At 56.2% G+C, this 24,916-nt stretch overlaps 1 protein-coding gene across 2 annotated transcripts in view; it reads right to left on the reverse strand.

Moving 5' to 3' along the window:
• Positions 1–24,916, reverse strand: part of CELSR1 (cadherin EGF LAG seven-pass G-type receptor 1) — a 137,910-nt gene that overhangs the window by 34,028 nt on the left and 78,966 nt on the right. For both annotated transcript variants that reach the window (XM_078449300.2, XM_078449299.2), the window contains exons 6-9: positions 8,142–8,299; positions 6,943–7,106; positions 6,360–6,485; positions 4,652–4,818 (exon numbers count right to left, since the gene is read on the reverse strand). In XM_078449300.2, the coding sequence (XP_078305426.2) occupies positions 4,652–4,818; positions 6,360–6,485; positions 6,943–7,106; positions 8,142–8,299 (615 nt within the window). The remainder of the gene's footprint in view (positions 1–4,651; positions 4,819–6,359; positions 6,486–6,942; positions 7,107–8,141; positions 8,300–24,916) is intronic.

Genomic DNA, 24,916 nt, shown 5'->3' on the forward strand with positions numbered 1-24,916 from the left:
TTAAGAAAATATCTTTAACGCCAAGATCTCGTTTCCCCTCATGGACCAACCCTCTTCCTGAGAACACCTAGAAACACAAGATGTAGTACTGAGTGACTCAAGGCTGGGTTACAGAGCCACGACCAAGTAGAAAATGGAAATCTGCAGAAAGGAGCTCAGGGTTTCCTTCCGCTGATGGTTGTCAGCTGAGCCTAAAAGAGGAGCAAAGCTTTCCATGCTCCTGGGGCTAGGATGACAGAACCTGGGATTCGGAACCCGCCCAAGGTATGTGGGGGTACCCGTCGGAAGCAAACACGAGGGACAGCCACACCACCATTCTGGCATCAAATTATCTGTGTTTTCAATATGATGTTCGGCACTCGATCAAAAATAACCACATACCCAAGGAGATAAGACAGTGTGTGTGAAAACCAAGAGACACAAGAAAGAATGGATGGAAACAGACCACCCCTGCCCCCGCCGCCCCGGGTGGATCCATCAAATAGAATCATCAGACACAGACTCGAGGACAGACTTGAGGAATCACAGAACTTTCAAGGAGACAGATTCAGGTGACCATGAGACTCTTACTTTTGCAGGTAAATGTTACACTTCGGGAGACAAGATTGAAGCTACCATGTTGAAAGACATGTAAGGAGATGGGAAAATAGCACTGCAACTAACCTAAGATACTCGTGTTTAAAGACCGCTTCAAGTAAGAGAATAGGTTAAAAAAAAAAACAACTACGAATGCACTGCTTAAAAGAGACAAACATAAAATATAAGGATTCAGAAATGTTGAAAGTAAAGGCTAGAAAAAGACACATCACGTAAACACCAACCAAAAGAAAGCTGGTGTAGCTCCAGTAATGTGAGACAAAGTAGAGACAAAGGGAGACAAAGTCGACATGAAGGCAAACAAAAAATTCTAGACATAAGGCAATTTTCATAGTATGACACAGTCACTTGTCCAGGAAAATAAAGCAATTCTAAATTTGTATGCACCTAACAACACAGCCTCAAAATGGATAAAGCAAAACTTGACAGAACTAACAGGAACAAGAGAGACATCCACAATGAGGGTTGCAAACTTTTAAAACTCACTTCTTTCAGCAACTGAGCAGACACAAAAATCAACAATGACATAGAAAGTCTGAATGCCACAATTAACAAACTTCACTCACTTGATGTATATAGGACACTACAGAACACAGCTATAGAACACACATTCTTTCAAGGCATAGGTGGGACATACACAAAGAAACGATGAAATGCTGGGCTGCGAAGCAGGTCTCTACACGTTTCAAAGGTCTGAAATCACACAGCATGCCTTCCCTGACCTGCAACTATGCAAAAATCAACAACAAAATGATTTACTAGAATACGCCACCTGTTTGCTAATCCAGAAACATACTTCTAAATACCCAAGGATCGAAGAAGAAATCATAATGGAAAACAGAAAATGTTTTTAAGTGATTACCAAGATTATGCAACCAATAACGTATATTGGTTTTTAGTCTTTTTAAAAAAATTTTTAATGTTTATTTTCCTTTCATGTTTTTTAAATGTTTATTTATTTTTGAGAGAAAGAAAGAGAGTGCAAGCAAGGGAGGGGCAAAGAGAGAGGGAGACACAGAATCCGAAGTAGGCTCCAGGCTCTGGGCTGTCAGCACAGAGCCCGATGCGGGGCTCGAACTCACAAACCGTGAGGTCGTGACCTGAGCCGAAGTTGGACGCGCAACCGACTGGGCCACCCAGTCGCCCCTTTTGGTTTTGGGTCTTAATCGAGAGTGAAATAAAGAGGACTTTTTTACCTTTTTCGGCTTTGTCTCCATTTGTCCACAGAAGTTTAAGTCAATGTCCTTAATCTCCCTGGCTATGCGCTTTCCTTGCAACAAAACCCTGAGGCCAGTGGATCAACAATAAAAATGACATATGTCTACAGACAAAGGCAACAGAATGAATTCCAGGCCCATGCACAGTAACTGCTCACCACCTCAGGTCTGTCGCCGGATTTAAGAGGGGCAGCATTCAACAATGGCCAGGTTATCTCCCTTGACAATGCAGGCGAAGCGAGGGCGCCTGAGTGCAATTACCCAAATTGTTTGGGCTGCAGGATGACTACGTAGCTTGTCTGGCCTGCCGCGGAGGCCAGGAACACCTACGCGGCTGCCCCACAGAGCTTACAGGGTCTGCAGGAGGCCTGTGTTCAAACACACCACATGGCAATAACCCAGAACATTCCAGTAACGCCCAGCTGACCGGCCTTCGGGCCCTGGAGCGCCCTTCTGGGTGGCCACTGAGGTCTGGAGGACTCCCCCCAAGGCCACCACTCTTACCACCCAGCCTTCCACAGGGAGGGGCCCCCCCCAAAAAAAAAAAACAAAAACTAAATTTTTGGATTAGCTACCCATAACGTAATTACTCAAACAATACGGGAGTCTGTGGCTTTCAGTGTTGTTCCTCCTGAAAGCATACTTCTTTCCTACGGAGACCCCGCTGACAAAGGACAACCTACAAGTTCCAATTCATCACCTGAATCGAAAGAGCCAATTTAATTTGTTCCACAGTGAGATAACCGCAGAGAAAAATGCCATCCTGAGGCAAAAGTGTGCTTGCCAAGTTCTGGCCCGGATCTAGCTTCTGGGACTGCCTGGAAACCTATGAAGTCACGAGTTACTAAGGAGAAACAGCGACAGCTAAATTATCGGATGCACAGAGGTACCCCCTTCAGCACCCCCGAATGGGTCCGCGCTGGAAATGCCGCTGAGCAGTGACGCAGGTGAGCCGGGCAGGTGGAAGACAGAGAGGCTTCCGTCCGGGCTCTGAGCCCCCAGCCCCCCTGCCCGGACAGGGTTAGTCGTGGCCCCCTGGCACCCTGTCCTCACTGATCCGTGGGCGAGTCTGGGGCCTGCCTGTCCACTGGGAGCCCTCGAGGTCCTGTCCACACTGACCTCCGACACAGAGCCCGCAGGGGGCGCTGGACAGTGCCTGTGTCCCCACCCGCTGCCCCTGCCATTTCCAAGTGCTTCCAGGTGGATAGCCCACAGGGGCGATGGGAGGGGGTCCTGTGGGCACTACAGAGCCCGGGGCACAAGGGAACCACGGGGCCCAGAGCCCAGAGTCTCTAGGCCTCTGCTGAGCAAAAAGAGATCGGAGTGGACGCTCCGTGGGGTCCATCTCACGTCTGACCTTCTGACCGCAGCACAGCCTGCTCTGTCTGGGAACTAAGGCCACGCCTCACTGGGCGGAAGGACCAGTCCCCAGGGCCCAGGGCAGTGGCGAGGAACAGGTCCCACATGCCGCTGCTGCATCAGGAGGCAGATCAGCTCTGAGAAGGGTCAGAAAGTGGACTTTCTAAGAGGGACAATCCCTGGGTGTGGCCCCCTGGCCGAGGGGCTCGGAGGTGGAGGGTTTACTCAAGAACCTCCCCTCCCGTTCCCCCCGTCACTGTAGACAGAAGGCACCAGGAGCCCAGAGAGAGCAGGCCCGTACCCAGGCTCCCCGGGTGGCAGGGTCTCCTGGGCCCTCGAATATCGCAAAACCGCAGGCTGGCGTCGAGGGTGAGAGCCCCTCCCTCCGGCCACCAGGACACTGGGCCAGAGGCACGAAGGCAGCCTGACAGGGTCGCTGGGTGACTTCCACAAACGGCAATAACTTTCCTTGTTTTTCCAAGTGAAATCTCTGTGGAGCAGGGAAAATGCAGGGAGAGCTCTTTGTGGCACAGAGATTAACGAATACGGTGCGTTTAAACCCTTTCTTAAAGGTTTTTAGGAGGGGCACCTGGGTGGTTCAGTCGGCTAAGTGTCCGACCTCAGCTCAGGTCATGATCTCACGGTTCGTGGGTTCGAGCCCCACGTCGGGCTCTGTGCTGACAGCTCAGAGCCTGGAACCTGCTTCAGATTCTGTGTCTCCCCCTCTCTCTGTCTGGTCCTTACCCGCTTGTGTCCTCTCCCTCTTTCAGAAATGCATAAACATTAAAAAAAATGAAAATAAAAGGTTTTTAGGAACTCTGCTTATCTGACATTTAAAATAGACAACACAATAAATTGCAAAAAGGTAAAGAGAGCACACGCGGGAGGAGACTCAGCGTTCGGGACTTCGAGGAAAGCCCCGGCAGAGCGTGGGGCACAGACCTGCACGCGGCACCCCAACCCCGGGCCCCCCATCTCTACCCGGAGGTGCAGCTTGCGCCCCCTCTAGTTCCGAAATGCCCGCAGGCCACAGCCGCTGTCTACAACACGCCTTGGCTGAGTTTCGCAGCTGAGGAGCTGGGCTGCTGGGTCCAGCCGGCCTGTGCGCCCCGCCCCCCGTCTCAGGAATAATGGAAGAAAAGAAAGTGCTGGAATCAATCCCCCCAGGGGGAATCGTGGCTGCACACCGGATTCCCTGCGCTCTTCCCTGGCATGAATGGCGGGATTGTGCGGCTGGCTGGGAAAGCAGGCTCGTGTTTCCTTTCTTCCTCACTCTGGGGACCCCACCGGGCCGGTGCGGGCGGAGGGAGGCGGCGCAGGGGTGAGGTTCCCTGGAGGGAGGCGGCGCAGGGGTGAGGTTCCCTGCCTGTGTGCGCGGGAAGCCTGTGCTTCCTGGGGGGGGGGGGGGGGAGGGTGCTGCCTGGGTGGCTCTGGCTGCCCCACTCAGCTCGCCCGGGTGGGACGTGGTCCCCCCTCACCTGGAGACGCAGCCTGGAGGCCATGCCTGCGGTGGCCGCCATCAGCACGCCGTCCTCCTTCCTGGTCCGGAACATGAGCCCCAGGTACCAGGGCACGGAGATGGTGATGTCCAGGTCGCTCCAGGACACGACGCTCTCCCCGCTGAAGCGCTGGGGGTGAGGCATGACTGCGGACACAGAAACGCGGGGCCCCAGGTATCAGACGAGCCTCTGAGAACCGTTGCCGGCTGCAGGGGGGGGCAGGACGGGCTCCCGGGAGAGGGGAGGGAAAAATTTCTGGGCCTTTTTCGCTGCAATACAAAGGCCAGTCTCAGGGGCACCTGGGTGGCTGGGTCAGCTGAACGCCCACCTCCGGCTCAGGTGGTGCTCTCACGGTTCGTGGGTTCGAGCCTGCGTCGGGCTCTCAGCTGTCAGCGCTCTCCTCTCTCCCTGCCCCTCCCCTGCTCACACTCTATCTCAAAAATAAACGAACCAACCAAACGAAAACTAAGGCCAGTCTCGGGCGTCCATCTCTAGGTCTCTGAGCACAGGAGCCAGCGGCTTACAGAAGCCCACCCGGTAGGGCACGCGCCACTTTCCCGGGGAGTGAGGCTGGGGCTTGGGGGTTCCCAGCCCTGGTCAGGGCATGATGGGGGGGCTCTCGGGCTGGATGTCGTGGCTCAGAATCCTTGGGCTCCGCAGATGGGGTGCTGGGGGGCGCGGTGATCCCAACCTCCCTGCCCCACGTGACACCGACTGGGTGGGGAGCCGAGGGGGCAGGGGCGGGGCTGTGCGGGGAGCCCACAGGGCGGGGCTATGTGGGGAGACGAAGGGGTGGGGGCGGGGCTGTGTGGGGAGCTGACTGGGCGGGGGCGGGGCTGTGTGGGGAGCCCACGGGGCAGGGCTGTGTGGGGAGACTATGGGGTGGGGCGGGGCTGTGGGGGGAGCCCACGGGGCGGGGGCGGGGCTGTGTGGGGAGCCGATGGGGTGGGGCGGGGGCGGGGCTGTAGGGAGGGTGGTCTCAGGGTGGGACGGCGTGAGCCTGCGATGAATACCACGCACGTGTTCCGGAAGAAACACCCCGACCCTGTAGCCTAACCAGCCCTCATCTGTGTCTGGGGGGGGGGCTCCGATGCCCAGGCATGCGGGCCACTGTTTCTCTCTTCCTGGTTGTGGGCACAGAGGTGGGAAGGCCGCTGGCCAGCCGAGGGCTCCAGATGTTTGGGGGGGACCACAGAGGTGGATCAACACCCCATCCAGTGTGTTACCCTTGCACAAACGGGGTGCCGGCCAGCCGCCCCGTGTCCTCCAGACCCCGGCTGTCACACAGAGGAACGTCCCCCAGGTGGGGCGCACCCGCCAACAGCACAGGGCACGCCAGCTGGCGGCTGCCTCTGGGGGACCACAGCCTCACGAGCCCCGGCCCGTCTGTTTCCTGCTCTTACAAATCCAACGCTGGCATCTGTTCACTCTGGCACAGCCACGGCCGGCCGGGCCCCACGGCCTCCATAACAGGAACTCTAGGTGTGGGCGTGTGTCCCACTGGCGGCCGGGCCCCCACCCCCCGCTCCCCCGTCCCCACCCTCTCTCCCCGCCGGGCCCAGGCCTGGGGACACACACGCCATCGGAGGCTGCGGCCCTGGCCGTGCCAGCCCGCGTGAGCCCCGTCACCCGACAGCGATGCGTCCGAGGCCCCGAGGTCGGGCGGGCACGGATGCCAGGCCCTTACCTTGCTCACAGTTCTTCCCGCCGAACCGCAGCGGGCACTCACACACATACGTGTTCCACCTGCTCACGCACGTGCCCCCGTTCTGACACCAGGTCCGATCACAGAAGTTCCTCTGAGCGTCACAGCCTGAGGACACAGGGCACGCGGTACGGTCTCAGAGCGGGAGACGTGAAGGGATCGTGCCTCGGGGGGACCGGTCACTGCCCCCGACGCCAACCCCGCGGTGCGAAAGCAGCCCGGTGAGCAGCAGCCCCGAGGGGAGGCAGACAGGCCGGGACCCTGTGGTGGCAGTCCGATGGTCAGACCCGGAATGGTACAGGAAGCCCTGCCCGTGTCCAGGGACGTCGGGTCACCTGGTGACATGCTCAAGACCGGGGGACCGAGTGCCCTGCCCAGCCCGGCGGTGTCACAGGCACCCCAAACGCCCGGGCCCCAAGAGCAGCATATCCGTGAGCCCGGGCCCCCCTCCTACCGGCCCACCGCTAGCTGCACACAGGTGTGGTCAGCTCTAGGAAGAAGTCACTGCCCAGGACGTGGAGGAGGCCACCAACGCCCGGCCGTGCGCCCCGGCGGTCGTTCGCACCTGCCCTGGTGCCGTTGTTGGCAATGAAGCTGGCCATGTCCACGTTCTTCCCGTCCACGGACAGGTTCCGCATGCAGCCCACAAACTGCCGGTTGTGCACGGGGAAGTCTTCGGGCAGGTTGGGGACGCCTCCCAGGAGCAGAGGGCCGGTCAGATCCAGGGACCTGCGGGGGCAAAGGTGAGAGGCAGCGTCGGGGGCCCTGAAGCTGCCGTAACATCCCGGTGGCCGCCAGACACACCCATCAACTTGAACGTCCGTAACTGAACGGGGAACAGGGGAGGCGGGCAGCCCACAGGTCAGACCACACACGGCAGGTCCCGGTTCTGGGGCCACCACTGGCTTTCACGTCTCTCTGTGCCTCAGGCTCCTCAAACCTGCATCAGAGCCGGGCAAACGGGAGTCCCACCCACTGCCTGGGCCAGTCGAAGCCAAACACGCAGCCCAGCAGGCACGAGTCAATGCCAAATCGTGGCACTACCCCTCCCCCCAGGCTCTGATGACCTTAAAGAGGTCACAGCACACGAGAGCCCTGGTTCCACATGAGCAGCGGGGTGGCCTTGGGCAAGGGGTCTAACGTCTCCAGGCGACAGCTTTCTTCTCGGTACAATGGGCACAGCTGGGTGGGGTGGGGGGAAACAGGCATATTTCATTCCCCACGCCCAGCACGGATTGGGTCCTCCAACTGTGGACGCCGAAAGCTTCTTGAATACTCCACCACGACGCAATTAGGAAGGAGCAAAGCTCAGGCTGGTGGGGCCGGCATCACAAAACTGGCCTTAGGGCTGTCTGGGCTTCCGAGTTAGGATGATCCACAGAAAACCTCCGGGACGTACCAGAGGGAGGTTTACTGACCCAACACCGGACCGCAGGGACCCGTGCCTGGTGGATCGAGGCCAGGGATCCCACAGTCTCTGGGGTCATCAAGCCAGCCGTCACAAGCCAGGCCGTTCGGGGTTGGTCTGGCCATTACTTTCGGCAGAACTGATGAGAGTACTTATTCTAGAAGGTTCTAACGTGTCAGAGGGAAGGTGCCCCAAACAAGGGGAGGGAATCTGACTCCAGCCTGGACGGGGGCTGCCAGGCCGCTGGGGCCCCCGGTGCCCTGCCTCAGGGTCCCGCCCTGGACGACCCTGCTGGGAGCAGCCGTCACAGGGGGTGACTGCCTGGGCCTCCCCCGCCAAGCCCCGGGGATGCTCACTTCTTGGAGCCGCTCTGTGTGCCCTGGGCAGCGCAGCTGTAGTTCCCGACGAGGCCGCCAAAGCGCACAGCCACGGCCGTGTCACAGTCGTCCACGGTCACCACGGCCACCTTCTCTCCAGATGGCCCGTGGGGCAGGCCCAGGCGGCCGATGTTGGGCTGTGAGAACAGAAAGCACAGAAGGCATGAGTGTGTCCCCTTCAAGCGCCCGCGGTGGGCTCACCAGCGCCAGCACATGCCTCCCGTCTGCAGGGGATGAGGACGTGGCCAGGCCACGTGTGGACGGCCTTGTTTTAAATTAGTTCCCCCAAAGCGGCTGTACTGGGGACCCCTGAAATTCACGTCCTTCCCAGAGCTTCTGAATGTGCTCTTATTTGGAAATGAACGGTCTGCAGGTGTAATTAGCTAAACAGGGTCACACCACAGCAGGGGGGACCCTGATCCGATGTGACCGGTGACCTTATAAGGCAGGCCCAGAGACAGACACACGGGGAGACGCCATGTGGCAACGGAGGCAGAGACAGAGTGCTGTGTCTGCAGGCCAAGGAGCACAGGGGCTCCCCGGCACCACCGGGATCTGGGACCCTCCCCTGGTGCCCGCTGACAGAGCTGGGCCCTACGGACACGGTGGCCACGGCCTTCTGGCCTCCATTACCGTGTTGTCCTAAGCCACCTAGTTTGTGGTATTTTGCTACAGGAGCCAGAGCCAAAGCCAAAGCCCTGGGACGCCTCGGCCACACGCCTCCCGAGCGGGCTCCTGCTCACCCCTCCATGTGCCTGGAGCATGGACCCCCGAGTGCTCCCGGTCACTCCTGGGCCCAGGGGCCTCTCCTCGTCCCAGAGTGACCCTCCCATGCCCTTTACTGGCCCCGAAGTCAACCACCCTTCACGCCCCGAGGCCAAGCCCCACTTGCCTCCTAAGCCTCCCCCCTCGGCCGTCCCTGCAGGCCTCACACACAGTCTCCCCACCCAGGGCTGGTTACAAGAATTCCTCTGGAATTGGTGACTTGGGGGGTAACCGGCTCACTTCTGGAAGAAGCAGGTTCCCTTCTCAAGGAAGCTGTGGTTAGTGTCCAGTGACAGTAACACCCAGCCGGCCCCGCCCCTGTCCCCGGGAGTCCCCCACCGGCCTCCTGGCCTGTCCCTCAAGGACACTGAGCACGTCCACCCAGACAGCCCTCGGACATCCTTCCAGCGCGAGGCCGGGAGCCTAACAACGTGACTGTGCGGTCTCAAAGTTCCAGAAATACAGCAGGTGGCCAGAGGGCTGGTACGGGCTGGGCCAGGCAACCTTCCCCGTCTGTCCAACCCGCAGACAGATGGGTGGCTGGTGGTCCGCGTAGCGCCATCAGGCCTCCCAGTCGGCACACGGCTCCCTCCTCCCCACAGACACACGCCTTCTCCAGCCCCCAGAAATCCTTCCCATCACCCCCAAAACCAACAGGCCCAGTGTCCCCACTTGAGAGTTCTGGGATCCGCTTGTGTTTAGAAGACGATACAAACTTGTATTTCTTTACAACAGTATTGGAAACGAGGAGCTGTAAACATAATAGAGGGTTAACTAAATCACCTCCGTACCTCTTAATAGGAAAATAACAACGACACAGTGGATGCCAAGAGAAATCTTCAGGTTTTCAGAGGAATAAAGAAGCTTTCATTCGATGGGGGACACTGAACCAGAAGGCAGGACAAAGAAGCTGCTGGTAACAGGAGTTCAGCCAGGTGGCCACACCGTGTGATGCCAGGGGGTGCCCCGTTCACCCTGGTGGTGCCCCCCCCAACCTCGTCCCAAGTTGGGCAGTGCACAGCCTGCACCACTGTACATGGTGATGCCGGGGAAGCCTACCACTCCCTCTTGGCCAACCATCTGAGTGCACAAGGCCTGTCACTGAACCTCAGTTTCTCTGTCTTTAAGAAATACAAATATTAGAATACCTGTCCTCACTATGTTACAGCGACATCAAGAATGACATTAAACGAGACACACGAGTCTCCTGGAAAGCCTTCTTCGGTAAATCCAATGCCACCCGGTATCCTAGTTCCTGGATAAGCTTCTTCAGTTTCTTTTACACCAGTTGATGATCATTTCGCTTTTGGTTATTCAAGTCAGATGAGTATAAAAAATAATCTGCTTGCTCGCTCTGTTACAGCAGCCCGCTTTGGAAAACAGGCACAAGTGCCTATTATAGGACGCTTAAGTGTTAGCTGCCATCCCTGGGGAAGAACCGTCCCCAGGCTGTGTGGCCCTGAGTTATCTTTAACGTATAATCTGCATTTTGGGGGGATGGGCGGGAGACTTCTCTGGAGACGAAAATGGCATTTACACTTGCAAAGTTCTAATGAGGCAGAGCTCCTGTTTGCAAAACCGCAAACCGGCTCAGAGCTCCAGGGTCCACGCAGGATGGGCGGGAAAACGAGGCAAAGACTCCCCCCTCCACCTCCTGCAAAAATCAACCTTGGTATTTAGAGCAGCCCACCCTTACGACGGGCTTCAGGGGCGCCTGGTGGGGCTCAGTCGGTTGAGCGTCTGACTCTTGATCTCAGCTCGGATCATGATCTCACGGTTTATAGGATCAAGCCCCACGTTGGGGTCTGTGCTGAGCGTGGAGTCTGCTTGGGATCGTGTGTCTCCCTCTCTCTCTGCCCCTCCCTTCTTGTTCTCTCTCTCTCTCTCTCTCTCTCTCTCAAAATAAATAAATCAGCTTAAAAAAAAGAGAGATTTCAAAACCTGGTGTTACTTCATCAAAGCAGCAAGTGCGACTTTTAGGAGAACAGACAGTCTCCAATAAACATCGTCCAACACCTGCTTCTCGATTCCTGCTCCCGGACCCAGGGGCCGTCAGGTCAGAAGCGATGGCCCTTTCGGCCACAGAACCACACATTCTCAGATTAAGAACTGAAAGGGCCAGCAGGGGAGACACAGTGAAGTGCCCGGGAGAACCCCACCATCCCGCCCCTCCCGAGGCTGCCCCAGAACACGCAGCACGAGGGACAGCGACCTAACACGCCCGCCAGTCTGCTTAACGCACGTGACGACAGCCACCGCACGGTCAGCCCCGGCGGGAGAACACCAAGAGAGCACGGGGAGCGGCCATCGCACAGGAAATCCGTACGGCAGGGGACTTGAGACACACGACTTACACACAGAGGTTAAAGGACCTGGCAACGCCCGCTGCTGGGGACAGACCCGAGACACTGAAAACAGAGACCCCGACAAAAACCCGCTCACTGGTGTTCATGGTAGTGCTGCTCACGAGAGCACCAAGGCACAAACGACCCAAACGTCCGGCAGCAGAAGGACGGATAATCACAACGTGGCCTCTCCATTCCACGGAAGTTCGATTCAGCCTTAAACGAACAAAGAATTGACACCAGCCACCGACCGGATGAACCTCCGGGACATGATGCCGAGGGAAAGCAGCCACCAAGGCCCCCTGTTGTAGGATTCCGTTTCCAAGAGATGCCCAGAAGGGGCAAGTCCATAGACAGGAAGCAGGCACAGGGGGTCGGGGGCTGGGGGGAAGTGGGAGAGACCGCTGGTGGGTACAGAGTTTCCTTTCAGGGGGCTGAAGGTATTTCCCATCTTGACGGAGACAGCGGGCTGCACAACGTTGCGAATGCACCGAGTGCCACGGAGTTGTTCACTTTATTATTACTTTTCTTTATTTTATTTTACTTTTTAAAGTGTATTTCATTTTGAGAGAGAGAGAGACAGAAAATGAGCGGGGAGAGGGGCAGAGAGAGACGGGGACAGAGGGTCTGAAGCAGGCTCCGTGCTGAGAGCAGAGAGCCCAACGTGGGGCTCGAACCCACAAACCGTGAGATGGTGACCTGAGCCGAAGTCGGACGCTCAACCGACTGAGTCACCCAGGCGCCCCCCGAGTTGTTCACTTTAAAACGGTTCATTTTGGGGGGGCGCCTGGGTGGCCCATTCGGTTGAGTGTCGGGCTTCGGCTCAGGTCACGATCTCACGGTTTGTGAGTTCGAGCCCCGCGTCGGGCTCTGTGCTGACAGCTCGGAGCCTGGAGCCTGCTTTGGATTCTGTGTCTCCCTCTCTCTCTCAAAACTAAACTTCAAAAAAATAAAACGGTTCATTTTATGTGATGTGAGTTTCATCTCAACAAGAAAAAAGGCCAGTTTTCTGGACGGGCCTCCACCCTCCTCGACCCCCGTGGCCACTCTCTACCTGGACGACCTCTGGGAAGCGCCATCCCCATTTCTGTGTCTAAAGCGGGGATGACAGCACGTGGCCTTCCTGCGGAGACGGTCACCAGCAGGGAAACGCAGTGACAGAGGGAAAGCGCTCGGTCGGGGTGGGCCGAGCGCACGTCACCGCACAGGCAGCCGTGACGGGGCAGGACGGAGAAGCGGAACAAAGACAGCAGCAGGTGTATCTGATCTGGGCTCAGGTCATCTGTTCTCGCCCAGGGAAGACAACGCGCGTCCCCTCCCGCGCGGCCGGCATGTCGACGGAATCCCCGGTGGGAAGGAACTCGGAGGGCCATGGAAGCACCAGGCTTACTTCTGCGCGTCCACCTGTCGCGTTTGAAAAAGACAAAGCAGTCTGAGCCGCTCGTTCGGGGCGCTGACGCGGGGATCTGGCACAGGCAGAGGAGAGCGCACCGAGACTCTGTGCACGCAGAAGGGCGCACAGGGACAAGAGAAACAAGACAAAATGAACGGCCCCGGATACTCCTAAGAATTGTTAAAAGTGTGCCACCCGTTTGCACAGAAGTAAAACACCCGGGAAATAGAGACACCTCGTGCCAATGATTCTCACAGCCAAGGGGGCTGGACACAGGCCGGGCGAAGGCTGGCGTCCCCCCATCTCTTTCTCGGGCTCGGCTTGCCCGGCGGGGCGGCCGGCCAGGCCCGGAGGACCCCACGCCTGTAGGAGCCAGGCCTGGACGCTCAGGGTCCGAGCAGAGCAGGCAAACTGGAGACACACGCCGGCCAGCAGGGCCTGCAGATGGGGACGGCTGTAGCGCTCCGTGTGCACAGGCGGCCACGGGGCAGGTGGAATCGGGGCCCGCGAGCACAGACCCCATCGTACCCGCCCCTGCCGCCAACTGAGAAAAACCAATAGGGCTGCCGTGTGCTTTGGGCGGGACCTGAAACCAAAAGGCTCTGCACCTCCGTGTGGATCCAGGTTCCCGGTTCTCATAAGTCAATCCGAAGTCACCACTTAGGGTCCTGTCCCTCTTCCTTTCCCTTCAATTTATTTTCTGCGCTCGGTGCAGACCCTCCCCCACGCTTCCTTCCAGATGCTCTAGAGCCGCCGGTGGAGATTTGCCTGCGTGTACAAAAGCGTCTGGTCCTTACAAAGCGCTCACGTTTCTACAGCCTTTTAACCCGCTGCAAACAATTCCTCATCGGGGAGGCGAGTGGGGTTCGGTTTCAAACGTGGGCTGCAGGGGAAGGCGGCGCGGGGGGCTCCTCGAAACCAGATACCCGGAGCGGCCAGGCTTGGGAACGGAGTGGATTCCCGCTCTGTGTCAGAAACGACCAACCGAAATTTGCACCAGAGAATTCACACGCGGCTGGGCTGTGGGAACGTCGCGAGAAGTCAAAACGCAGCCTCGGACGCGTACCCCGCCGTCGCTTCTCAAACACAGCGAGGTTCAGACCGGACGGGAGGGCTTGCCGAACACAGCCCCACCGGCCCAGGCTTCCAGGATCCACACCAAATTCCTAAGGAGCCTCCCCACGGGGCTTTGCATGAACTCCGCTCAACCACCAGACTGCGAGCCTCAGCTCCGCCCGTAACACGCGGGTGTGAACTGGGTCTTGCCCCCCAGGCGGGCCAGGACCGCCTCCCAGGACACCTGCTCTCTGGTCAGGCCTGCACACGGGAGCTGTGGACCCCAGGACAGTGCTGCTGACCAGCCTACGGGGATTCACGTGCAACAGTGCACAGGAAAGGGGCAGTGGGGGAACGTGGGAAGGACAGGCTAAGGGACCCGGCGGCTTCACCCCGACGTTCCAGCCGCTTGCGGTCACCTCGCGTGCCCACTCGTACTGAATCCCACGACAGGGCGCGGCCACGTCAGGCACAGTGAGCGGACTCACCTGCGCCCCAGATCTGCCACGGAAACGTGCGAGGAACCCAAGAGCGACACTGACTAGACCAGCTTCCCCAAGGTGGCAGAACCGGCCAGGCGTCTTCGGACCTCAGCACACGTCTCGGCGTCTCCATGAGGACAAAATGGCTTGTTTGCCGACAACCGGGCTGCCTCCCCTCGTGGGGCCGGTGTGAGCGGCCCAGGGCCTGGAGGCAGCCCCGAAGCCACGGCTCACTCCCCTGTTCCACCTCATCTGCCCTGGCAATGGGGGAGGGGGGGGGGCTGGGGCCTGTTCAGCAGCTTTAAGAAGTCAACTAAATTGCCAGCCAAAACTCCGAGTTCTCCCAAAATTAAGTTGTAAAATATATACTTCCTGAGTTGAATATTAAGGACAAAAAGACAGGGGGGCCTGGGTGGCTCAGTCGGTTGAGCATCCGACTTTGGCTCAGGTCACCATCTCACGGTTTGTGGGTTCGAGCCCCGCGTCGGGCTCTGTGCCGACATCTCGGAGGCTGAAGCCTGCTTCCGATTCTGTGTCTCCCTCTCTCTGCCCCTCCCCCGCTCATGCTCTCTCTCAAAAATAAACATTAAAAAATTAAAAATATATATCTATATATTAAGGACAAAAAAGGCCAGACATTTTGGGCTTTTTTCCCGTAAAGATGCTGGAAACCTATTCCTGGGGACACAGCATCCCCCCACCAGGGTACGGGCAGCAAATGGCTGCCTGCACGCCTGATGGGACATCAGGCAGGTCACTTCCTGGCCGCCAAGTTCCTGCCCACAGTGAGGCTGAGGAGGGGGCAGGCGCTCCTGACTCCCTCACCTGCTAGTGACCTGGTGTGGATTACGTACCAGTCCGAGCCGGGCAGCTCCTCCCGGAGAGCCGCAAAGCTCCCAGCTACCCGCTCTAGGGTCACTGGGGAACAAAACGGAGAAGTGGACCTGAACCCCTCTGCAGAGGGTATCTGGAGCTGGCCTGGCTGCCCCAACGTGAGGCCCAGCTGGGAGGGCCTGGGGCCGGCGGGGGACACGGGACAGCAGCGTCCACAGCCCCCGACGAGTTCACATCCTGACCCCGCTGGGGAAAGTCACCTGGCCGCCTTGCCCGCCAGGCCCCTCTGTGAAACAGGGGTGAAAACAGCGCCTCCCTCGTGGGACGAAACGCACAATGAACGTGAAGGCCGTGGCACCACCCCGGGCGCAAAGGGGGCGCTACGCAGAGTTCGCGGCTGCCGCGCTGCTGGGCGAGGATGGGAGGAAAAGCCAGAAAACCGCGCAGATGGCTGTTCTCCCTGTGTTTTTGCTTCTGTATATTTTCCTGTGGTTTTAAAAAAACAGCAAACTTCTTTTCACGCCTTTGAAGAAGAAAGGAGCAGTCAACAGCTTGCACGTGAACGCATCTCCAGGGAAAGCCTCGGATTCTTCTCCAGGGCTTGAACGCGGAGCAGCCAGAGCTCCGGGGTCCTTCCTTTGTTCGCTCTCCGAGAACGTGCTGGACTGTGCCAGCAGATTCCTCTTGTTTGGGGAGCGTTAAGAAGAAAAGATTTTCAACAAACGTCAGAATCCGCTGCTCGCTTTGGAGTTTCATTAAAAAAAAAAAAAACATCACACCAGCGTCTTCTGTTTCTCAGGCAGGTGGTCAACTCCAGTTGACGCACGATTGTGGCCCCAGGTAGAAAAGGAACCCTGTGCATTTCTGACGGACGCACAACACGCGGGGGAACGTGGGAGCCAAAGGCTGGAAGGCGGCCTGCGTGCCCGGCACTCTATACAAATCGGCATCTCCTGAGGGCCCCTGATCTCCGTGGGGATGACTTTTGTTCTGGAAAAGATCCACGGGGCACGGTGCCAGCCGCTCACCAGCCCGACCCTTCACCAGACAAAAGCTCTTGGGGTCCATGAGGGGGCCGGGAGCCTCCGCTGCGGTCCCTGCTGGCAGGGGGCAGGTCCCCCCGCTGCTCGGCCAGCAGGCCCCCCCGGGTTTTCTGGGAGCCAGGGAGTTTGTGCAGATCTGCTCGGAGGCTGGTCTTTTCTCCGATGACAAATAAGAGGGCTTAAAATTGGGGTCCCTGGAGTTTAAACAGCACTTTCTTAAAAAGCTGGGGTAACGTTCCTTCTCTTGGGGGCTTTGCTCGACACGAACTGGGGGGACCTTCAGGCACTAGATAAGAAGCTCATGCCACTCCGCAGGTGGGATCCACACACCCGGGCCTGCTGGGACCACACGCAGAAGGGGACCTGGGCCCATGGGCAGGCTCTGCGCTCAACCCACACCTCCCAGGAGAGAAAGGACGACAGCTCTCGGCAATGACCAGGTCGCTTAGAATGCACGGATTTACAGGCCACAGGTCACCTTTCCAAAAAGCCACCTCAGACAAAGAGAGAAGAAGGGCTTACGGGAAATGTGCACACACACACACACACACACACACACACACACACTCCTGCAAAGCCCTGTCTGCTCCTGCTGGGACCCTGACAGGCCCCTCTCGGTTCCCAGAGTCCAGACAGCAGCACAGAGACCCCACAGGCCCCTGGCTTCTCCCAAGGCCCCCAGGGTCGGGGAATCTGTGCTAGCCCTTGGATCCAAATTGCAGAAGGCAGAGCCCACGAGTGGGTGAGAGCCCCTGGACCCCAGCCCTGACCCTCCTGGCCTCACTCTGAGCCTCAGTTTCCTCCCCCTTCAAGGGTGGACGTGTGGACCCCAGTCGGTAAATGTCCTCGTCCGGGGGGTGGGGGCAGAGGTTAAAAAAAAAAAAAAAAAAAAAAAAAAGGGGAGGAAGCCCGGGAGGGGGAGGGGCGCCTGGGAAAGCTGGGACGGATGGAGGGCTGAGGCAGGCAGCAGGTGCAGGACAGTGACCGCCACGCGACCAGGAGCCCGGGCGGAGGCGGGCTCCCCACACAGCCCGTGGACACAAAAGCCCCAGGGTGGGGCTGTGCGTGTCCCGGGGAATCGGTGTGTTTCCACAGCAGGTGGCTGTCTGCCATCTGCCGAGGCCGTGTTTTGGAGAAGAAGCAGGTGACTTCCAGCCGCTGGGCCGCCCACAGGCCGGGCCCCTCACCTCACCTGGACCCTCCCAGAGGCCACTCAGGGCACTGTTCTCTCCACCCACTGGCGTCCCTGGGAGGCACGACCCCTCCAGGCCCAGATGAAGGACAACGTGGTTACAGACACTGCCCTCTGATTTGATAGGCAAATGGAATGCACCTGTTATGCGAGCATGGCTGTTCGAGATTTATCGACTACCCACGGGGGCTGACACAGCGGAGGCCATTCCGGTCCCCGAGAAACTGGCTGTATCCGTGGAAACGCAGCCGGAGAGGAAACAAAAGCAGCCAAACTCCGGACTGGAGGCTTGGGATGAACGGGGTGACCCTGCCCAGAGTAAACCTTAACCACACGTCACTGTGCAGCTCTGTCCGTGGGAGAAGCAAAGCCAGTGTGATGCCACCCCCCCACCCCCGTGCGGGGGTGGCGACAACAGAGCCCCACCTGGCCTCTCTCGTCTCCCACCTTGATGTCCTCGGCAAAAGTTTTCCTAAACTTGTAAAACTTTGGCTTCTTTGTCTCGTACATTCTCTAAATCAAACGATTTTTTTAAACAGAAAGTTAAAAGGAAGAAAACAAAATTGGTTCGTAGTCCCATCACCCATCATTCCTGCTATACTCTTAAGAACACGTAAAACACAGGGGTGCCTGGGTGGCTCAGTTAAGCGTCGGACTTTGGCTCAGGGCGTGATTTCACGGTTTGTGGGTTCGAGCCCCACGTCGGGCTCTGTGCCGACGGCTCGGAGCCTGGAGCTGCTTCGGATTCTGTGTCTCCCTCTCTCTCTGCCCCTCCCCTGCTCCTGCTCTGTCTCTCTCTGTCTCTCAACAATAAATAAACGTAAAAAAAAATTTAGAACGTGTAAAACACAAAAAAATCACAGAAAGGTACAAAATGAACACGAAACATATCGTTTTCATCATGTTTCTCCCCAAAGTTGTCCAGCATGTGGTAGGCTGTTTACAAAAGAGCCACAGCCAATGCTTCTGTCACAGAATCACAAGGAATAATAAACATCTGATGTTTTAAGACACCATGCTTTACGGTGATTTGTGACCTAGCAGAAGTTTTCTGATACATGCTGTTGATGGGTTTGGGGTTTTTTTGTTTTTTTTTTTTTTTTAGGGGGATACCCTTCAGAAAAAAAATATGCATATGCCAGCACATATTTATATTTTTTTCAAAGTACTTTTAAAGTTTATTATTTTTTTAAAATGTGTTTAAATGTTTATTCATTTTTGAGACAGAGACAGAGACAGAGACAGAGTGCGAGCTGGGGAGGGGCAGAAAGAGAGGGAGACACAGAATCCGAAGCAGGCTCCAGGCTCTGAGCTGTCAGCACTGAGCCCAACACAGGGCTGGAACCCATGAACCGTGAGATCCTGCCCGGAGCCAAAGTCGGACGCTTAACTGACTGAGCCACTCAGGTGCCCCTAAAGGTTTTTTAAAGTAATCTCTACACCCAACGTGGGACTTGAACTCACAACCCCAAGATTAAGAGACGCAGGCTCCACCAACTGGGCCAGCCAGGTGCCCCATATCTTTCAAGGTTCTTTTAGTCGAGCGTTTTATTTTGAGATAGTCATAGGCATGCACATAACTGAGAAAAATAACGAGAGAGATCTGATGTGCCCTTTACCCGGTTTCCACCAACGGTAAACATCTTGCAAAACAGTAGAAGACTATCACAGAAGGATGGAGAATGTTCCATCACCACTAGGACCCCGCCTGTGGTCCTTCCACAGACACACCTGCGTCCCTCCTGCCCCCACCTCGGCCCCGGAAAACTACGACTCTCTTCTCCAATTCAGTCCTTTTCGTTCTTTCCAGAACATTTTGTAAATGGGATCATGCAGTACCTAAGCTTGTGAGGCTGGCTTTTGTCACTCATCATGTGTCTTTGCTGCAAGAACCGTGAGTCACAGCCCACATTCCACGCAAGGGACGCACCACAGTCCGTTTAACTGTTCACCCACAGAGTCCAGTCCGGGACTGCTGTGAACATGCCATGTACAGGCTTCCATGGGGACATGAGCTGCACGGGGTCACGAGATACACCAGCCTCTGGTGTCCTGTGCTGTCTTCATCTGGTTTTCGTATCAGGGTACTACTACTAATGTCCCAGTGACCTGGGAAGCGTCCCCTCCTCTTCTATTTTCCTGGAAGGGATGTATAGAATTGGTGTCATTCTTTAAACATTTGGTAGAACTAACCAGTGAAACCATCTGGGCCTGGAGGGTTCATTTTGGGGAGTGTTTAAATGACAAATTCCAAGGGCGCCTGGGTGGCTTTGTCAGTTGAGCATCTGACTTCGGCTCAGGTCATGATCTCGTGGTTCATGAGTTCAAGCCCCGCGTCGGGCTCTGTGCTGACAGCTCAGAGCCTGAAACCTGCTTCGGATCCTGTGTCTCCCTTTCTCTCTGTGCCCTTCCCCCACTCTTGCTCTCGCTCTCTCTCTCAAAAATGAATAAAACGTTAAAAAAAATTTCCTTTAATAAATGACAAATTCCATTTCTTGAACAGCAAGGTGGTCCAATTCTTTATTTCATACCGGGTGGGTTGTGGTGGCTTGCGTTTTTGAGAAATTGGACTGTTTTGTCTGGGTCCTAAATGCACACACAGAGGATTGCGTGTGGAATTCTTCCACTAACCACCAGTGTCTGCAGGGTCTGTACTGATATCCTGTTTTATTCCTCACACTGGGAACCGTGTTGTCTCCCTTCTCTCGTCAATCTGGCTAGAAGGTGATCAGTGTTATTGATGTTTCCAAAGCTCTTTGTTTCATCGATTTTCTGTATTTTTTTATTTTCAACTCCTCTGATTTCTGCTCTTCATTATTTGCTTCCATCTGCTTGCCTGCTTTGAGTTTCTTTTGCCAACTCACACGTGTGGAGAGCTTGACGGAATTAGAACACAGCTGACATTCAGCACAGTGTCACCTGACACAGGTGTGAGCATCAAGGGTGCTCAGACCAGCAGGTGAACTATGAGGACATAAGGGGGGGTGGGGTGGAAAATAATAAAGCAAACGTGGAAAAATGTCAATAACTGGGGAATCTGGTCAAAGGGAATGAGTTCTTATTTAAACTTTGCAATTCTTCCAAAAGTTTGCAATTTGAGATTAAAAAGTGTGTGGTCTACAACCAGGTCTTCAGTGTGTTTGTTACTGGAGATTCTTGAGGTGGAAGCTTAGATTATTGATTTGAGACTTACTTTCTGATAGTATTTTTTTCAGTGCTATGAATTTTCCTCATGGTACTGCTTTAGCTGCATCCTGCATATTTTGGCATTTTGTATTTTCATTGCCTACAAATTCACAAGTTTTATAACAAACTTCCTTCCTTCTTTCCTTCCTCTACTTTCTGAATAATTTGATACATTAGCCAAATCTCCATTAAGGCCCCTTGTTCCTGGCACCTGTTGGAGTCAGTGGTACAGTCAGGCCCAGGGAGGGAGCGGCTTGCAAGGTGGTGGCCTAGTGGGCCAGCACATTGTTTAAATAATGGTGGAGTGAGAAAATAAATGGCCAGATTGAGGCTAATGGGAACAGGTTTCTCACTGAGAGAAGAGGGTTACAAACATGAAAGAGGAAAACACTAGAATGAGCCTACGTTGGATGGAATTTGAGGGTTTCAACAAGTAGAGATGAAACAAACGTGAACTTCCGTGTGTGCATACAAGTCTGTGCACACACAACTACACACTGACACATGTCCCAGCTCTGCCTGTGAAAGAAATAGAGAGTGAGACACCCTGGCAGCACCAAGCACACCTGGCACCCGAATCTTGGTTTCTAAATGCCGTTTGTCGCAAAAAGAATCCAGAGTTCTATGGATAAATGGCTGATTCCAGGGCTGGGGTTGAGGACCAGATAAGCCTGGAACATCCTTCTGTGCCAACCAGCAAAGGCGCACTAATACAAATGGCGAGGGGAGTCAAAAGGCCGGAGCTAGATACAGCTGGCCCTTACACCTGTGTCCCTTTTGCCAAATCTGAGACACGGGCCAAACAAGAACTAATCTGAACATCGAATTAATGAAAAGGATAGATTATGGTCCATTGAGTAAGACAGGAATTTGTGAAACCATACCAAATATAAATAAACAGAAAGAAGAGAGAATTCTTGTTCTAGCAAAAAGAAAACGTATACATTTGGAGACCTTGACGGAATTAGAACACAGCCGACATTCAGCACAGCGACACCTGACACAGGTGTGAGCATCGAGGGTGCTCAGACCAGCAGGTGAAATATGAGGCTATGTGTGCGGGGGTAGAAAATAATAAAGCAAACGTGGAACAATGTCAACAACTGGGGAATCTGGTCAAAGGGAATATGAGTTCTAACTTTAACTTTGCGATTCTCCCGAAAGTTCCCAATTTGAGATTAAAAAGTGTGCGGTCTACAACCCGGCCTTCAGTGTGTTTGTTAAACCCATGAACAACATTCTTAGAGATCGTTTCCACGTCAGCACACAGAAATCGACTTCGTTCCTCCTCATGGCTGCACCACCCTCTATTCTGCCAAATAACTTCTCCGCTTCCCTAAGTCGGACTCGACAAGAGAACTACGTGTCCCTTCTCATAAAAAACAACAGTTAACACCTGCTGACATCTGCACCGTTTCAGAAAGCAGCACATGCCTATCACTCTCTATTAACAGCCGCTTTCCACCCTTCTGGAGACATCTCAAAAGGACGGGCTCTTGCTGGGCTCTAGCCCAAACAACACAAGCCCCACACCTCCCCTGCCTGGCCCAGTGCTTGCTGGAGGGGTGGGGAGGGGCGAGGTCATGCAGGCCTATTTGTCCAGAAGAGTCAGCTCAAGGAAGGTGCTCGCTGCTCCTTCTCGGTCCCTCCTCCTCTTCCCTCTCCTCCCCTCCATCCTCCTCCCTCTTCTCTCTCCCTCCCCCGTCTCTGGAACAGGAGCTCCCAGGTGATGCTTTTACCTCTTCTGTGCTCTGTACGTCCCCATATCTAGAACAGTGCCTGGTATGCAGTAGACACTCAATAAACGCTCCACATATTGGTGAGTGAACACATGGCATGAAGAAAGGTCTACAAGGAGTGATCAGGGATACCAGGCAGCCACAACCCCATGGCCACACAGTTGAACCACAGGGGTTCTGTAGGAATGACCCCCAGGAGGGCTCCCATCAAAACCAGCCTGACACAAGACTCTGGGCAGAAACCCTTGGGTTTTCTGGAGCACTCAGTGAAGCAGAGGGAGACCCCCACCCCGAGCCCAGAGGGCAGCATGTGGGGTCACTCCTCTGCACTGCCTCGCACATCACCCTCTCCCTTCGAGATTCCTGGAAGTTAATGTGCGGCTCAGACCCAAGAGCTTATGAGTGACTTCCAGAAACACAGGGCAGGGTCCTGACGACACCCAGCAGCCCCTTTCCCCAAGGTCATGGAAATCTCAAGCACCTGGATGCTCTGCCCAATCAGAAGGAGAGAATACTGATGCTGGAGGGGGTTTCCATTTAACTCGAGCTCTCCTTTCTTGATGAAAATACTTTCCTCGCTTACTAAAGGCAGCCCACATCATCTCAGAACGGCCCCTGAGCCAGCACGGGCCAAGCCTACCCAGGACCGTGTGGCCAGCCCAGCCTCAAGGGACTCCACCGTCCCATCCAGGCGGGTACGGCCGGCCAACGCATCAGTTCCCCTGCTGAGGCACCTGTGGGGACACCTGACAATAGACGGAAACAATTCTGGTTGTCACAACGAGGGGGTGCTGCTGGCACCTAATGGATGGAAGTCAGGGGCACTGCTCAACACCCTTCGGAAACAAAGAATGAGCCGCTAATGACAGGCGTCAATAGTCCCGAGGTGCGGACGCCTGTGTAACACGCCTCACGTCCTCCTCAACCCCTTCTTCATCCTACATCAAAACCCCCAGCCGATCTGGCCCTGTCTGACCACCACTCCCACCACCCACTCTCTCCTCGAGCCCCATGCCCCAAACAGGCCACCCTGCCTGATGTGTCCCAGGAGCGCGCCCCCCTGGCACGTCCGTGTCTTCCAGTCTACACGTCTATGTCGACTCCCGGGGCGCGCACAGCTGGCTTGGGCGGACACCCCCTGATGCCACGGTCAAGGCGGACATGAGCCGTCCTGGTTTCCCCAGGACCATCCTAAACCTCTCATTAACAAGGGTCTATGCCTGCAGCCCCGGCGGAGGGATCCGGGGGGCACGGCGAGGGGCCTCGATGTGACCCCTGCAGACACCCAGCACGACAGCAGGCCCGTGCTCAGGGACCCAGTGCCCCCTTGCACAGAATCCTCCGCAGGAACAGCAAAGAGATGAGACGCCCACGTGAGAGCCGTTTCCACAGGGAGCCTGAGTCTCCCCACCCCGCAGCCACCCCGCGGCCAAACCCGAGTTTGGAACAAGGCGTCATTTCCAAATACTCTGCAAACCTCTCCCATCAGGTGCGTTTGCTCTTCTGCGAGTTGGTGGTGCAAACGTTTATCCTCCAAGAGGGCCTCGGAAACAATGCACGTCCGCGACAGAGTCAGGAGTCAGGATCACAAATAGTCCAGACCAGCCCTGAACCTCCGCGGTGGGGGGGGGGGGTGCGGGAAGGGCTCCGCCGAGCTTGACAAAGTTCAACATGCCTGTGCAAAGAGGCTGCTTTGAAAACACCTTTCCAGAAAAGACTCCAGTGTACCTTCCTCTCACGGAAGGTGAATTGCAGACCTTCTCGTCTACAACGTCATCAAGCGGAGAAAAAGTAAACTGACTGCCTGCTCTCTGCGTGGGAGGCCGACCCTACGACCTTATCAAGGGCCTGCTGTGTCTGGCTTCTGGCTGGCTTTGGCCAATGGGAGCCCAACAGGAGATCAGGGGGAGGGCAGGGCGAGCTGTCAGGAGAGCCTCTGCGGAAGGTCACTGCTCCATGTAAGTGGCTTCTCTCCAGGACTCTGTCTTTCTGGGCTCTGCCGTCCCCTTGTTCCTCCAGGCCTGAGGGGAGCCACGGCCACAGCCCCGCTGCGGCCACCAGTCCAGGGTCCCACACTAGCCCTCGTGGATGCCCCACACCCTATTTTAGGGATAAGCCCTGCTGGGACCGTCCTGTTTGAGGGTTCCCTGCTTCCTGCCTGATAAAACGGCCCAGGCGGATTCCCAGGCCCCCACGCCCCCTGCAGACTTGAGGAGGGTCCGTGGGGGCCAGGGGGTTCCCACGCAGGCAACGCAGAGCAGACCCGCCTGGGAGAAACAGGAGGGAGGGCGTGTGAACCAGAGCGAGGGGCGGGACTCTCCACCATTCTACCCTCCCTGACTGCCCTGAATTATTCAGATACATTGTCTTGTAAATGGAGTGCAGGTGAGGGGCCCGTGGCTGAGCCGCTCGGGAGACCTGTGGCTCCAGGAGTTTCTGCAGGGGCAGGTGAGGCCTCGCCGAGGACCACAAAACAAGAGGCCAGAGGGCAGAACAACCAGCCCCTAGGGTTCATTTTCTGGGTTGCCTTCACCCCTTATCCCGGGGCGTCCTGCCTTGGGACGGGCAGCCCTCTCACCCCTGCAAACAAATGTGCCTACCCCTGGCCGTGGGCCACTCAGATCGTCGCTGCATCTGGAGAAGAGCCTCGGGCAGCGAGACAAAAAATACCCGCCCCCCGCCCCCCCCCCCCCCACTAGACAGAGGTGCATCATCTCTG

Source organism: Panthera onca, chromosome B4 (genome assembly GCF_046562875.1).
Source record: "Panthera onca isolate mPanOnc1 chromosome B4, mPanOnc1 haplotype 2, whole genome shotgun sequence".
Taxonomy (NCBI): domain Eukaryota; kingdom Metazoa; phylum Chordata; class Mammalia; order Carnivora; family Felidae; genus Panthera; species Panthera onca.